Source organism: Bacillus rossius, chromosome 7 (genome assembly GCF_032445375.1).
Source record: "Bacillus rossius redtenbacheri isolate Brsri chromosome 7, Brsri_v3, whole genome shotgun sequence".
Lineage (NCBI taxonomy): Eukaryota > Metazoa > Arthropoda > Insecta > Phasmatodea > Bacillidae > Bacillus > Bacillus rossius.
The window spans coordinates 48,752,625-48,768,733 of record NC_086335.1 but is presented as its reverse complement, the minus strand read 5'-3'; the positions used below and the strand labels follow the sequence as shown (position 1 = coordinate 48,768,733).

Sequence of the window (16,109 nt, the reverse complement as noted above, 5' to 3'; positions counted from 1 at the left end):
GAGGGGGGTAGGCCGTGAGCAAACACGCTCTCTCTCAGGGGCGGTGCGTAACGGGATACGCGACTGTAATAAAAAAAAAGAATTTAATTAGTGTCGGCCCGCCTTAGCCTCCCCCCCCCCCCCGAGCGCCAAAGCAAGAGGATGTAGGGGTGGGTGGAGGGGGCGGGGGAGGTAGTAGTAGTAGTAGCGAGAGCGGGAACGCAGCGCAACAGTTTCTCATGCGGGTGCGTCTCAGGCTCAGACATAATTATTTACGAGAAGGAGGAGGGGGGGGGGTATGTTGTACGCGGAAGAAACTACGAAGCGGCCGTGCGAAAGGCTAATTCCTCGACGCCGTCAATGCTCAGTGGGAAAGAGAGAAAAAGTTCCCCAAATATCTAAATTCAGGGTGGCTTCACTGCAAAATAAAAATAATAATAATAATAAAAAACAACTGAGCGAGTCTTTTAAGTACTCGCCAGAGACGTGTTAACATCTAATCTCGGTAACGAGCCAATTCATGTGTTCCCATGTTGCAAACACACTCATGACACGAAGCCCAGACACGAAATATGACGTAGAATTTTTGGTAACCGTCTCTACTCCACAAACTTTTACACAAAACTAATAGGCGCGTGTACTTATGTACGTATTTTAGAAGTTATTAATACTTGGCGTAATAAAAAAAACTAACTTTCATTTTGCATGGAAATAATTAATAGAAATAAAATAATAAAAGGACTGAAGTGGTATTTAAAATACGGTTAAAAAATTATAAATTTTTATCAAATTATAAAAAATTCAATACATACTACTTAGTTTTTAATATTAATATAAATATGTATATAAAAATAATTATTTAATGCAGTAAATAACCGACATCAATTTTAATTAATAATGAAAATCAATAAATATGCGCAATGCTTATTCTAATTTTTTTATTATTTATTAAATAATAATGCAATAACTTATGATTTATAATTAAAATAAATAACACATACGGGAACATAACCTCACTTACATACATGCACTAGAATATACACTGGAAAAAATTCTTTAACACACATTTATATCACTAACATTCACAATAAAAAATTGTTTTTAATTATATGGACCAGTATTCAATATCAGTCACTACAGTATATGATTTAAAAGCACATATATAATTTTTATTTGTATATAGCCTCTTTTTTTGTATGTTTTTTTATCCTATGAAAATTTCGTTGTACAGTCCACGCGCATCGTAAAAAAATTCACTCTCATCTTTTTTTTTCACAACTCGCCCAAAGAATTATAACTTCAAAAAAATCCATGTATTCTGTTCATTATTGTCTGCTATGATAATTTTTCCTTCTGTCCAGATTGCATAAGGTTGGATCATACGAACTTCGGTATTTCATTAGCGGTTTATTTCTTTTTTATTGGAGGTGGGAGGAAAACGACCGTGTCAAAACCACCTATGACCCAATGAAAATGCGATTCAAAAACGTTTGAATGGTATGTATTCCCGCCAGTGTCCAAGCACGACTCTATGAACAAGCTACTGTACGTTCAAGAGCCCAGGAATAAGGGCTCTTGGATGTGTGTGCGAACTTACAAACGTGCAAAATGACGTGCGTTGCCTAAGCGGCTTGCCTGTCCAATATATTTTTAACATCTTATACCTCGTATGAATGTGTTTTCCTCTCCTCTTCGCCAACAGATCTAGCTGGGATGGTGGTGGATTGTGGTGGATTGTGGTTGACTGTGGTGGATTGTGGCGGATTGTGGCGGATGAGCGAGAGAAGAGGATGGAAGGGCCAGAAGGGGAAAGTGGGCAGGCCGGCCGCTAAGGACGCATCTCTCGACTCCGCCGCAAATCGCAAAACTAATTATAAATACACGGACGTTAATTAACGCACTGAGGACCGCTCATCGTAAAGCCTGCGGGAGTGGTCGCAGATAGGGAGGCGGACAGTGCATTATCAAGAGGGGGAAAAAAGTAATGTTGAAAAAAAAGGGGGGGGGGGAGTGGCTCTGAAAGCGAATTCTGCGGCGTCCAATCCCCACCTAAACGAAAACTTTCGAGTATTCCTGCCATCCTTAGGCCTGCGACGTTGCGTGGAATAGAACTACAACACGGTGTTCGTAGCCGGATCACAGCCAAGTTTCGCTCGGGAATTGTTGATACGTAACCGATACTCATAGGCCGGTATTCCACGGCAACAAAATAAGATTTTAGGTGTTGAATATGCCACACCTGTACCCTAACCGTATTCCTAGTGCACGATAGGACACAGCCAGACCCGTATTTTTAAGGAAACGGATTTCGGTGTCCTATCCTTGACCTACCTGTCGCCCTAATCCCGCGCAGGCGCAGACCTCACTTTTTAGATTATTTCGTCCAGATGGCGGACCCGTGTATGGTGCCATTGACTCGCATATATTCAATTTCATGAATATCGGGGGACGTACCAAGCCTATTGGCGCGTCAAATGAAACTTTGTGGTATCGAAACTATCCTGGAGTACACTTTACTGGTACTTGGGAAAATTAGAATAACGCCGTTTAATTCACGCAACGGTGCTGCTATCTCAAGGATTTTTGCCGTAGAAATTGTATCGGTGTTTGCGAAACGTCCAATGGAATGAGCTGGAACCACTTTCTATCCTAGCGCGTTTATTGAAACGGGTGCATTTCTTTTTTTTCTTTTTGGGAATACGTTTTGGACACGTTCTGGAACACGGGTCGCGAGTTAGGTTACGGTTGTGTCCCAACAAGGCAGTACTTATTCGCTACCTCACCCAAACGTCTTGGAATGCCGCCCTTAGGGGTCCCGTACACGCACAGTTCTCCCTTCCGATCGGCCTGAACAGGTCTGGCATGTCGGGCGGAACTGACGTGTGCATTCAGTTTGCTTGCGTGCGAAGAAAAACATCATCGCGAGGTGGGCCGACGATCTAACTGCAGGTGCGTGCATACACGGAACTGTCTCAGTTCAGTCTGTCAATCCGAACTTACATTCCGAACAGAGGCACGCTATCAACTTGGTGAGCAACGAACTCCAACCGCGATAATTTTGCAAACTTAATTCATTAAGTTCTCTTTTCTGAAATGGAACTTGCAAGGAATCGTTAGTTTAAAGTACCGATAGAATGATTTTTTTTTTGAAAATATTGTGTTCATTACTGCAATAAAACAATTATATTATATTTACCAAAGTTACAAACTGCCACCAACGTAATTTCATAACGATGAATTCGGATCCTCACACCATCTCATACAATTCGTGAAGCTAAGCATTATATTTAAGTTACGAATGCAGTGGTTTTACAGTACTCATTGGTACGTATTTAAAATCGTATACACGAAAATGGTCATATTTACCGTTTTAAAAAATGGCTATACATCATTTGAATAAGTAAGTTCATCATCAATAGCAACAACGAGGTGACTGTCTGAAATTAATAACATTTCTCGGTTTTTATGTGAATCTGGAGCCTGAAATAGTCTCTCTTTGAACAGTGCCAAATATATATCGTACTAAAAAAAATCTATCGTCTGTTGATGAGTATACTCCATGCAACAAAAATATTTCTTGAGATACATCAATCACTTAGTAACTAAAAGGGAGGGGTGATATTTCATCCGTTCATTACATCGATCACATCAAATATTGACATGTCATATCGCCCCAGGCAGGTGGGTTCAGACCATGTTTGCGTACGTCCGCTTTGAATCGATACAACTTTAAAGAAGATAGGTGCAATGATTAATCTCTAGAAAACAATATTATCGTTCGTTCCCACGTTAAAATTTTTGAATAAAATATCACAAGTCCCTCCGTGATTTTAAAGAGGCTTGAGTGTGCTTCTAAAAATACTCGATATATTGATTTTTTTTTTTTTTAAATTTCAGATGGTTTGTGAATTACAGATAAAGAGGTTACTAAAAATTTTTACTTTAAATTTCGAATACCATTAGCAACGTTTTGACTCTGAAATAAAATAATAATAGACACAATAAACCTAGGCGTCTTGCCTGCGATTTTCTTCCGTGCAATGCAAATGACGTTTTTCAAAAACTAATATTACAAAGCGATTAAAAGTGTTTCATATAACAATGAGAAGCTAAGCCAGTATCCAGAAACGGGAAGAAATAATTGAAAAACTTTTGGCAAAAACAATCATAGTCCAAAAATAAAATTTTCAGGAAAAGCAAAAAAATTTCCTCCTTTTCTCAGTGGTATTATAAATAATGTGAAATATAAACTATAACACAAAAAACACTCCCTCGCTTCCCTTTGATGTTTTGATCAACATTAATATTAAAAATATAGTTAAACGATTAGACTTTAATCTTTATTGGTTCTGGACTATGGTTGTTTTTTTCCAATACAAATTCGTCACAGTGTTCAATATTGAAAAGAAGATTCTTTATTGATTAATTATTGATATATGAGGAAAGCGGTTAGAAATCAACAAATAAACAACGTAAATGTAAAAAAAAGTTTAGCAACATGTGTAGGATAGAATAAAGAAAAAAAGTTACTTATAATAAGGACAAAGATTAAGTTTGCTGAAAATGCTGGAACAATTTTTTTTAATATGTGGAAAATAGCTGTTTTTACCGAACGCACTAAATTTCAGAGCCTCTTACAGACTATGATTGTTTTAGGTTTAGCTGTAAAAATGTGCAAAAAAAATAATTTTATGTGGACTATGGTTATTCATGCCAAAAGCTATTGAATTACAACCGTAACAGAGCTGAGTTGCTGTGGTTTTTCCACGGAGCTAGACGGCGCAGCGGTAAGAGGCTGGACTCGTCTTTTCACTGGGCCCGGGCTCGAGAACCGACCTGCCTTCCCGGATGATGGTGGGGGGAAGACAGCTGACAGTTCACAGAGATGAGAGCCACACCCGGACAGTTCCGAAGGTCTCCGAAGTTTGCAGAACGTTCGTGAAAAAAAACCCACCATATTGCAAAGATCTATATAATTTACTGTCGTCGATTATTTTAAATAAGGCTAACCTAACCTAACCAACCTTCTATTATAGTTGCGATATACTAACTTAACCTACCCTCCCGGAAAATAATAAAGAATTATTATTTACTACACTGACTTAACATAACCTAACCTAACCTTTTACTTCGGTAATCTTCGGAACTGTGGTTGTGGCTTTCATCCGTGTGAACTGTAGGTTATCCATTTCGGCTGTTCCGTGGCATGCCGAGGGCCACGGAGTTGGGAATGGTCAGGAGACGACATGCTGTGACGTAATTTAAGTCCCTTTTTAACCTCGCCATGTCGCATTGTCCCGCCCAAAACATTTCGGAAATGGTGCTTGATAACGTCTGATGATGGTTAGGGGGTGTGAATTAGAATCCCCGTCAGTAAAAACAGCCATCTTCTTTTTTTAAAAAAATAATCGTTTAGAACTGTTTCCACGTTGCAAACACTTCACTTCAGCTAAAGTTTAGTGCGCCTAACCTAATATGGCGCAACAATTAACAGAAAAAAAAGGGGGGGGGGAAGGCTTCACACATACTTACCATGCTATCATGCGGACTTGGCCACCCTTTGCCGAAGACCATGAACGATTCTTTTCTCTGTATTCATGATCTTTGTCGTTGTGTGAAAACCTGCAGGATTGCCAGGAGGGGCCGGAATTACGTTAAAAATTCCCGTTTCACTTCAGCTAAGATTTTGCAAGCGTAGCGCATACCCCTCAGTGAGGGGCTTTCAAATTCCGAGGGGGGGCCACCCCTTTTCAGGGATTAATGCTCATGGTTGCCGTCGCTAATGAACCCGCTGTTGACGAGACAATAATCCCAATTTTAAAAAAATATATATATTATGCATCTGTAATAATTCTATAAATAATTTTCCATATATACTTACATAAATTTCTAAGGGAAAATAACTCTTAGATACTTCTTAAATGTTTGTAAACTATTTTAACTAAAGCCATAATATTAACAGTGAAGTAATGCGTAGGTTTACGTAAATCACCAAAGAACGTTACAGGCTTTCTCAAGCATTGTAGAAATAAACTATCTTCAAGCTCGACAATTGGACAGACATGATGATTTATGAACCCTGAGGATGCCAGTGCTGCAACCCAAAGCGAAACGGTCGGTACAATCTCAACACTTAGACGCGACTCAGCTTCGAAAGTCAAGATAGTTTGGGTTGGTGATTATTCGGGATGAGTCTGAATTCCACCGACAATCAACTGTAGGTTCATCACGATAAAATAAGTTGAACACATCTTAACGACTTGTGGTCCAAAAGTGCTACCCCAGATTGGGATATGACTTTGAATTGGAGCTACACAACATAATTGAGAAAGTATTTACGGTGGAATATGCGCATCTGGGTCGTATTAAATTAAATAATGATCTACAAACACCGCGAATTTGGTCGCTGTAGCAAAATTCATTATTTGATTTAATTGGGAATAGCAACCCGTCACGAACATATGTGGAATATACAGGTATTACTCCCAATAATTTTAATCAAATAATTTTGCTACAGCGACAAAATTCGTGGTGGTCGTAAAACTTCATCCAGACGCCCAGTGCTTCATCTTAAATAATTTATCTATTATTTACAATAAATAGTTTGTCAGCCCCAACTTTCCAGAAAGATGTTCTCAACGTATTTTGTCGTGATAAACCTGCAGCGAAGACTTGTCAACCAAATTCAGACTCATTCTGTATATCTAAACACGTTTATCGAACAAGACGCATAGTGGGTGTCCTTGACAGTGTGTGAAGGTCAAGGTGGTTCGAGCGTGAAACGTACATACGTAATAACGCTTCAGTTGGGCTAACTCTCACGCGAACATTCAACAGCAGTTTTCAGTAAAATGAACAAAATAAAATCCCTAGCCGTACTATTTTTTACATGGTTTTATTTTGGAAATGCATTTCCTGATTTTCTAAAAATATATATTTTTTTCAATTCGTTCATTTGCAGTTAATTAAAAACCAAGCGAAATATTGAGTGTTTCCGTTACTTTCTTTTAGTATTTAGCAACCCTGTAATGACGTAAAAATAAACTATAGTTAATAGAATAATAGTTTTAAATTGTGCAGGGGAAAAATCGTTAACTTAAAATACAGTTGTGTTCAAGAGATTATAAGAAAAAAACACAGTGTTTATGTATCTCGAGATGGGGTTATAACATTTTCCTAAGGGTGTAATTTGCGGAAATATATTTTACCAATAAATTTGTTTTTTTGCAGGTGATTTGAATTGAATTAATTATGTATCTATTGTCAATAGTTTATAAAATTGCTTTTTTACTTCAATTAATTTATATTATTTGTTTTGGAAGAATTAAATGCAAATTTATATTTAAACAAATTTATATTTAAATTAGCAAAAATTTACAGCATGAAATTCTGTGTCATACATAAATTTGTACTTATTACGCGAAGCCTTTAAAGCAAAAAAAATATTCTTTGGTTATTATTACTAAATAATTAAAAATCATGTTTTCCCAAAACCCCGAAACTCTCAGGTTTATGGATTTTTTTTAAAACCGACTTTCTACTGATTTACGAGTGATATTCCCAAAAGCAAAGATTTGTACGACGGAAGCCCGGCGCCGTCACCCGGATTCGCCGCGGTAACAACACCACCTCTCGCCCCAGTTGCTCCCCCCCCCCCCCTCTTCTAAGAAGTTTGTACAACTGTACAGTATCCTTACCCAGGAATTGCATTTATGCTTTACGTTCTCCCATATACAGTACCTCAAAATTGTTAAAGTTATCTGCAAACCGTTCCCTGAAGAGCTTTCCAGCATGAGCTGCGCATACCATTTCGCACAGTTAAAAAAATAAAAAAAAATAAAAAATAAATATTTGCAAATTCGATTATATTTTCAATGGTTTTAAAAAAAATTCACGCTTGAATGAAACATAAATTAAAATATAAATTTATTCACCTATTTTTCATAAGAAATACTCAGTATTTTCTTGAGAAAAAACTTATTTAATATATGTAAAAAAAATACATAGCCACGCGTTTTGTAAATTTGCAGTAACATTCTTGTAGTATCACAATCTGTTTCTCGGCAACAGTTTTCCAAAGGAATCTTTCGTAGAAGTAGAGATGTTGTTTTTCCCGCGTGGTTGGCATTGGGGCAGCTGGGCAAAGGTCGCGCCGGGCGACCTTGGAGACCGAGCAGGATGCGTCATGGTTCGCACGGGACGCGCAGGAGCGAATCTTCCCAGAGTCCCGTGGGAGAAACACCCTCCGGAGATGGTGCGATACCACGAGCCACGGGAGGGAGAGGGGGCGGGCCGGCCTATATCACACCCTTGACATTGCGCGCGTCCACCACTCTCTCCGAGCAAGGCGCCGAATCTACTCGAGACAAGGTAACCTCGCGCGCGTCAGACATAGTTTCGATCTCTGCACAGCAGTAGGCATTTCCATTCAGAGTTCCTGCGGCTTGAAGATGCCTGCCACAGAGAAAAAGGTTTGTTTGAATCAAACAAATGTTTGTTTGTATATGACGAAACAAATATTTACTTGCTGCAACAAAATATTTTGTTAGCTTAACCAAACTTGGTATGTAACCAAAATTATTTGTTACACCTAACCAAATATAAAGTTAAATTGAAAAAAACATTTTGTTGTGTCAACAGAATCTTTCCTACTACAAAATATTTGTATGAATTAACAAATTATATTTTTTTTCGCCATATACGAACAAATATTTTGTTGAGGCAAACAATCCTTTCTGTCAGTGATGCTGCAACGCAGAGCGAAACGTCGGTGCAATCTGCCACACCTCGACGCGACTCAACTCTGAAACACTGCTTGAGGCCACGTCAGCTGAAGTGCCCGGCGTGCCTGACGTTTCGGCATGCCTTGTCGCAGCCATCTTTTTAAAAGGCGATCAAAACTCTTAATCTCCCTAGAATTTTGTCTAAACCCAGGTGGCCTCAACCCGGATTCAAATCGCCAAAGCCTTCTATTTACAGTGCTAATAAGCTACAAATTGTCCAGCGATCTTCGTAAAAAAAATATTATCTAGAATATAAAAAAAACTTAATTGAATTCCGCAGCAAACATGCTGTATACATTTCACGTGCCTGCGTACCCTGTTTACGACGAAACCAGACGTAATACGTACTAAGAAAACAATTCATTAAAAAAAACAATTTAATAGTAATATTACTTCTTAATTACGTTAAGCATTTAAAAAAAACACGTTTGATTTTTTTTTCTCGTTCCATCTTTCAAACTAACTTTTTTAAGTAAAAATGTATAGAACGGGCATTTTCAAACGGCAATTTCATACACATCACTACAGGAGACTCTTGATTCAAAATTTATCAGCCTCAAGTAATTTATAAATCTGTAGTACGGAAATTAACTCAAGTTATGTATGTTCCGCATAAGTTAAAGTTGTTTGACTTAGAACGCTTTGTGTTCACGAGTAGGAGATCCATCATTAGTCAGTGCTCCTGGAGTCATTAATCTGTAAGTCAGTTTTCCAACATTTGCCCCCTTGATGTCATTTAGTTCATATTAAATTCACTTTATCACCTATACTAACACACTTAACCGATCAAACTCGACGAAAATATTTTCATGCTCGTTTAGAGCTATTCAAAGGTTAAATTTATGTAAGTTTTTATGAATCCCGCAATTTTACTGAATACCAAAGCATAATATTCACCTGGAGTGAAATAGTAAGCTCAGCTAGGGACAACTTATTTTGATTTGGTGTCAGGCATTTAAGATATTCAGGAGACTTTGGGTCCGGTTCAAAGTTCATTATTTTTTTGTAATTTAATTTAATTTTAAACTTAACTTAGTTAAAGCATTTTTAATAACCTATAAACATCGTCACTTTATAATAGAGCCTTAGCGATAGAAATACTTTCTATATTTGTAACTTAAGTATGTTACTATTAAAAAATTGTTTACTGAATTTTTTCTTTGATTTGAATTTTTAAAAACAGCTCTTTCATTATATAATAAATAAAAATGTTTTACTTTACATATATAATTTTTTAAGTACGTTAGTGCCATAATATACATTTTATTTTTAGAAATATTGACCACGTATCCTCATATAGGTAGCAAAACCTAATACGTTGTGAAAATGTTCAAAATATATGTTAGTTTCAAATAATCACTAACTTATTAAGAAGACCTCACCAGTTGTATTCATACGTATGCAGCTATGATTAATGAACACAACTTCAACTAGTTAATAACTCATTATCAGGAGAGCGTTCCAGTGTCTAATTCTTGTTTGTTTGTTTTTTTTCTTGAAGGGGAAGACGCCACTGAAGAAATATTTCGCCAGTCTTGGGTGATATGAGCTGACGTGGAATTTTTAGAAGAGAACGTAAAAATGTCACGAACTCTAGCATACCTGTGCTGCATTCTGTACGGTAAGTGACAATGCATGGACTTTATTCACAACCAAGTGCATGCATGTTTCGCTTATTAAAAACTTCAAAGTTTCGGATAACACATTTACACTCCCGGACTTTAATGAGATTTTTTTCTCCCCTTACTTTATCTACATATTGGAACCGTGTTTTGGTACGCATCATACAATAGGTGGAATAATGATTGCCGTATATGGATTGCACGCCTACAGACCCATGTTTTGTATGGCTGTGCTCGTACCAATGTATTTTGTATGTGCAGCGACTCGGCAGAATCCTGAATAGAATTATTTTTTAGTGTATGCAAGGCACTGTGGGTGTGCCAACATAGGGGTTGAATTCAGTTCCGTTGTCCTGCAGAAGTATGCCAGAAACGTAAGGCGTTGTTGAATTGGATTTTAATGCTCAGCAGTTGAACGTATTTACGTCGAGATTATTATGAGAACAAAAACCGACCGAGAATTTTTTTTTATTCAAGTATTTTACTTTTGATGGGTTTGAAAACGACATAATTTGTTTGCACGAAACATATTTTAAAGGCAGTAAGTAACCTCGTAAACATTTCAGAGATTTACTGTTAAGTTTTGTTATTAATTCAACAGTTAGTGAAACTACGCAGGAAGAATAGCTATTTAAAACTCATAAAAAAAATCATGCCTCTAGAAAAATAAAAGTAAAACGGAAACCCAAAAAAAAAAACATTTTTTATATATTACACGGTACAACGAACATTAAAAAAAAACTATTTTGGTACTCTTCGTGTTAATGGGGTAAAATTCTTAATTAATTTTCTTCTAATATTTAGTTTTTTTTTTCTAAAACCCTGAAAATTCAAGTTTATAAGGGTTTGGGAAACACTAATTTTATTCATTTATGAAAATGATATGATAAAAATTAAAAGTTTTTAAACGAAGGCTACGGTTAATCCAAAACTATATATCATATGATTTCATGCTTTCAATACATGTGACTGGCATAAAAGATTGCCGTTAAGTTCATAAGAACTTGTTTATTAGAAAAAGAAACCTTTAACAAACATTTAAATATGGTCATGTTTTAAATTTATTTAAAATTATGTGCAAACGCATGAACTTTTTAAAGCAAACTAATTTACGATACAACCTATTTAAGTAATCTGTGGTTATAATGAGATTCACTATGAACAGCGAAACTCGAGCGGGGAATTAATTATTGCAGCGAATCGTCCTTGAGCTGAGTCACAGCCCACGCCAGCAAACTGTTCATTAAAATTCCAGTCTTGGAATGAGCATTAGGGAAAGAGGGTGAAAAGGGGGATGAGAGGCAGATATGCGGATGATATTACTGACACTTTAATATGGATAATCAGTAACAAACTGTAGATTAAAGTTCTTTATAGGAATCCAATAACCGGCGGAGTAATAATATGAATGCGTCGACAGTGTTTCCGAGCACCCTGCTGCGCCGGGCTGTGAAGGGTGGGTTGTTGGAAAGTGTGGAAGGGGGGGAAAGAGAGAGAAACGGTCCGGTGTTGCCAACCTGCTGGAGTCGCAAACATCGCTAGGGGTTCGTATGACGACGTTTATTAAGGTATGAAAGAGGGGGCAGGATGGAAAGGAGGGGGGAGGAAGCGAGAAGCGACTAGGGGTTGAAGGCTAACGACGCCCTTCCTTCCTTCCTCTTCGCCCTTCATCCCTTCGCGACCGCTTCCCTCTTCGCTGCGGATGATTGGCCCGCCGCGTACACTCGCTTCGCTGCAAAGTTGGACCCCTTCCTTCTTCCCTGGGAAAACACCTACGCTTAAACGTGTGATGTTCGTTGTTTTGTGTCGTAATTAAACTTCTGTAGAACCGAAGTATTTAATTTTAAAAATATATTTTTTCCCCCATACGTTATTACCTTTAATTCGTATGCAAGTATCAAAATAATTTAATTCCAAGAATATATTTTTACAGTATTGTTCTTAAATTATTTCTTGTGTTGAGTTGTTTGTACAAGCGATATTAGTTGTTTAAAATCATTGAATAAGCACTAAAAGATGGCAATATAATAATTTCTAGAAGTAACTTCCACTTGGTTTATGAGTCTAGACCACATCCGTCTTGTTGCAGCCATTTTCAAGAATCATGAACAACCGAACCCCTGGTGTTCTGGCATAGTATTTTCGGAGTGAATTTTTTTTGGGCACGAAACATTGTTGTGAAACTATTTTTTTTCCCCTAAGCTAACTTAAATCTATGAGTTTGCGGGAGAGGTCTGGGTAGGGAAGACTCTTAAGGCGTCTCAGGCCGAAGCCCATACGCTCTGATCATGCAGGTTGTTAACCATGCAGGAGAGGTAGCAGTTCTGATGCTGAAAGGATGGAGAATGGGTTGTGGACGGTGCAGAGAATTTGTTGGGCTTCATTCCCCTGAGCGGGCACCACGTGGAGGCGTGCGGCTCAGGTTGAACCCCGCCATGCTGCAGGGATAGGCGGGTCGCGGCAGTAGGGACCCGCCTGCGCCTGACGCCACACCCACTTGCTGGCATCTAGTAAGGGAGTATTCGGGCAGAGGGCAGCACAACGGGGTTTGAGCTTATTGTACACCGCGCCACGGGCCATATTTGCCAGAAAATGGCGTTCTGTCAAGTTCGTATTATTTTAATTACTTGTGTAAATTAGAATTGTTAAACAGTGTTACATGAGTATTGTTTTAGCTGTGTAACTAAATATTTTTGCTGATATAATGCTTTTCACGCTTTGGTTTGTCTGGGTAATTACTTGTCACGAATTATTATTGTATTAACTAAATCACATAACTTTTATAATCATGAACCTACGAGCGTTTAATATGTTAAGTCCAACCAAAAACATGAAAGTTTAAAAAATGTTCAATAAAAACCCGTGGGTGTGATGAGAGTAAATTTTCAATTACAATTTCAAGGCCGAATTCGAATGAAAAGGTTTCGTGAAACATTGTTTTCATACGTTTCTGACACCAAAGCGATATAAAGAGAGGTTTGAATTGCCAAAGAAGTTTCATTTCTATCAGGTGTACTGAGTTACATGCGCTTTTTTTTTTTTTTTTTTTTTTTTTGCCATTCACATCTGATTGATCCTGCTTGGCCAGACTCTCCTCCAATCAAGGCCACTCACAGGGACCAATCACAGCTCGGCCTTCAGTTGTTAAATGTCATTGAATATGGTTTAAACAATGCATGCCGAAACGTTGGGAACATCATTTTCAAGGACGTGACCTCCAACTCAGAAGCAAAGAAGCGATAAGGGACTCTGGCCACATAATTCTACGCTCTGACTATTAGGAATGCCACTTCGGTTTTAATTCCTGTAGTTAAATTCACTTATTACCGATTTAAAAAAAACTTTAAAGTATTTAAAATATTAAAATCTTATTTTAGCGGACGCCAACCAACCAGAAGAGGGAAAGGGGAGAGCAAATTATACATACATATAGGGAGCGATTGCATAGGTAGAATAAAGGGGCTAGAAACTAGGACAAGAAATGGGCTAAGTCACAAAACAACATGCAGACCTCCAGTTGTTAATGAGGAATTTTTTTGTCAAACTGTTCAGTATTTATTAAAAGTGTCTGATTAGAATGGCATATAGGTTTCATTCCATGGTTTAGTCTAGAACGTGTACTTTTTGGACAGCAAAAAAAAAGAGTCTAAAACGAGTCTTTTTACAGACGTTTTTATGTATGAAAAATCCTACACACAGTGCTGGAAATGGTATAGGGAAGTGCAGAGAGTCTTTATCTTTGATATTCCAGAATAAAATGATAGGGTCATTCTTAAAATTCCCATAGACGCGAAGACAGCGCGCCAGTTCTGTGCCTCGCGCGTAGAGGCGAAGACACGTGTGATGCGAAGGCCAGTATCGCCCTTAGCGCTCCAGGCCAGACGGCTGGGTGGGGGGACCGGGGGATAAGACGCCCCCATAAACAGGCGTCGCTTCCCGCGCGGGCGTAAATCTCTGCGCCGCCGCCGCCGCCGCCGCCGCCGTCGAGGGCAATGAAAGTCTCCCTAGCTCGCCTTGGGAGCGGCGCGCGCCGTAAATACTGGCCCTAACACCCCCCTTCCCCCCCCCCTGTACCACCCAGCTGGCGGGGGTCACGTGGTTGGTCGCTCCGAGAACTTTGACGCGCCCAGAGGACGGTCCTTCTTGCGCCGAGCCAAGTGTCGGGTCGCTGTCGCGCCCAGGGTTTGACGGGAACCCCGCGTCTTCGTCCCTTGCAGTCGATCGAAAACCACCATCGCAACATGCACCACCAGGGCCGGATTTAGGGGAGGGCAACCGGGGCGAAAGCCCCGGGGCCTCCACAAACTGAGGGCCTCCACAAATTATTTGATATTCTTTTTTCGCTGTTTTACCTTCACCTACAGTACTTTGTACATACATGATTATATTATTGTTAAATATTATCAGAAATATTCATTAACACTAAAATTTAAATTTCATATAATTCTTGTCTCCGATTATATTTATGTATGTATTTTTTTAAAAAAATACTAAGAGAATCTACTTGATTTCACAATAAATTATTTATTGGAAAACTCGACTGAAAAAAAAATTGTTCATTTTATTTGGAAAATAATTTGGGGCCTGGGGGCCTCCGCTTCTCTGTTGCCCCGAGGCCTCCAGACCTCTAAATCCGGCCCTGCGCACCACTGTTTGCACGCGGCGAGCCTGAACTCGACCGACAGAACAGATAATACGACTTACGTACGGTGTACGTCCTCGAAGTTGGAGCAGAGCAACACTTTCGCTGCAAATAATATATAAAGTATTCAAGACGGTACGCCAAGCGTTTGGATTATGTTGAAACGAACGATTTTCTACCATCACCCCGAGTTTTATCAATGTCTTAAATTCGGGGCACTAACAAAAAAAAATGTTAAAAAATAAAGTTGATACAATTACTTCAAATGAAATTATTTTACAACACCAACAAAATTTTGCCGAGGCTGTTGAACTTCGTCCAATTAAACATTATCCAGACATTATCTAAAGTATTTTTATCTAATATTTACAGTTAAAATGTGGTTCAGCTCCAACTTGAAAGACGTATACTTGGAAGCTCTTTAGACCATAGTAGTATAAGTAAATGCTTTCAACTAATTTTGTCGCGATGAAACTACAGCTAAAGTATGTCGGTCAAATTCAGACTCATTCTGTATAGCAGTGAAGACAAGTAAGTGTATCAGTAACAAGTTAAGTCTAGCGTTCTAAGCTCGTAAGATGTCTTCGGTCTATCGAACTATTCCTGCGTGAATGTCAGCGTTCTCGGGCAGTAAACTATTATAAGAGAGACCACCAATCGAACAAAGGAATGAGCAAAATCCTAAATCAAGAACTGCAATACACACGAGAAATAACATAAACTGAATAGCAAGTTTAAGATTCGTTAGGAAGAAACCGCTATTTGATGCCGGTACACAGGGGAAAAAAAAATTTCTGTACTTGAACGAAAGATTCCTTTGGAAACCAGTTTCCAAGAAATTATTTGTAGTACCACAAGAAATATATTGTGACTTGTGTACGACACGTTGCTAAGGTTATTTTTATTATTATATGAAATACGTTTTTCGAGATAATAATGAGTGTTTCTTATGAAAATTGACACATCTTTTTTTAAAATATTTTAAGGGATGTTTCATTCAAGCATATTTTTTTTTTTTTCAAACCATGGAAAAGACAATCGAATTTCCCAAAAATTGACTTTATTTCGTTGTATGAAGCTTAT

The 16,109-nt window shown here is 38.3% G+C and overlaps 1 protein-coding gene across 1 annotated transcript in view; it reads left to right on the top strand.

Annotated features, from left to right (window-relative positions):
- LOC134533986 (uncharacterized) overlaps positions 1 to 16,109 on the top strand; it is a 272,010-nt gene that overhangs the window by 187,069 nt on the left and 68,832 nt on the right. The window contains exon 5 of the mRNA XM_063371852.1: positions 10,264 to 10,383. Within this exon, the coding sequence (XP_063227922.1) occupies positions 10,344 to 10,383 (40 nt within the window). The 5' untranslated portion in view covers positions 10,264 to 10,343. The remainder of the gene's footprint in view (positions 1 to 10,263; positions 10,384 to 16,109) is intronic.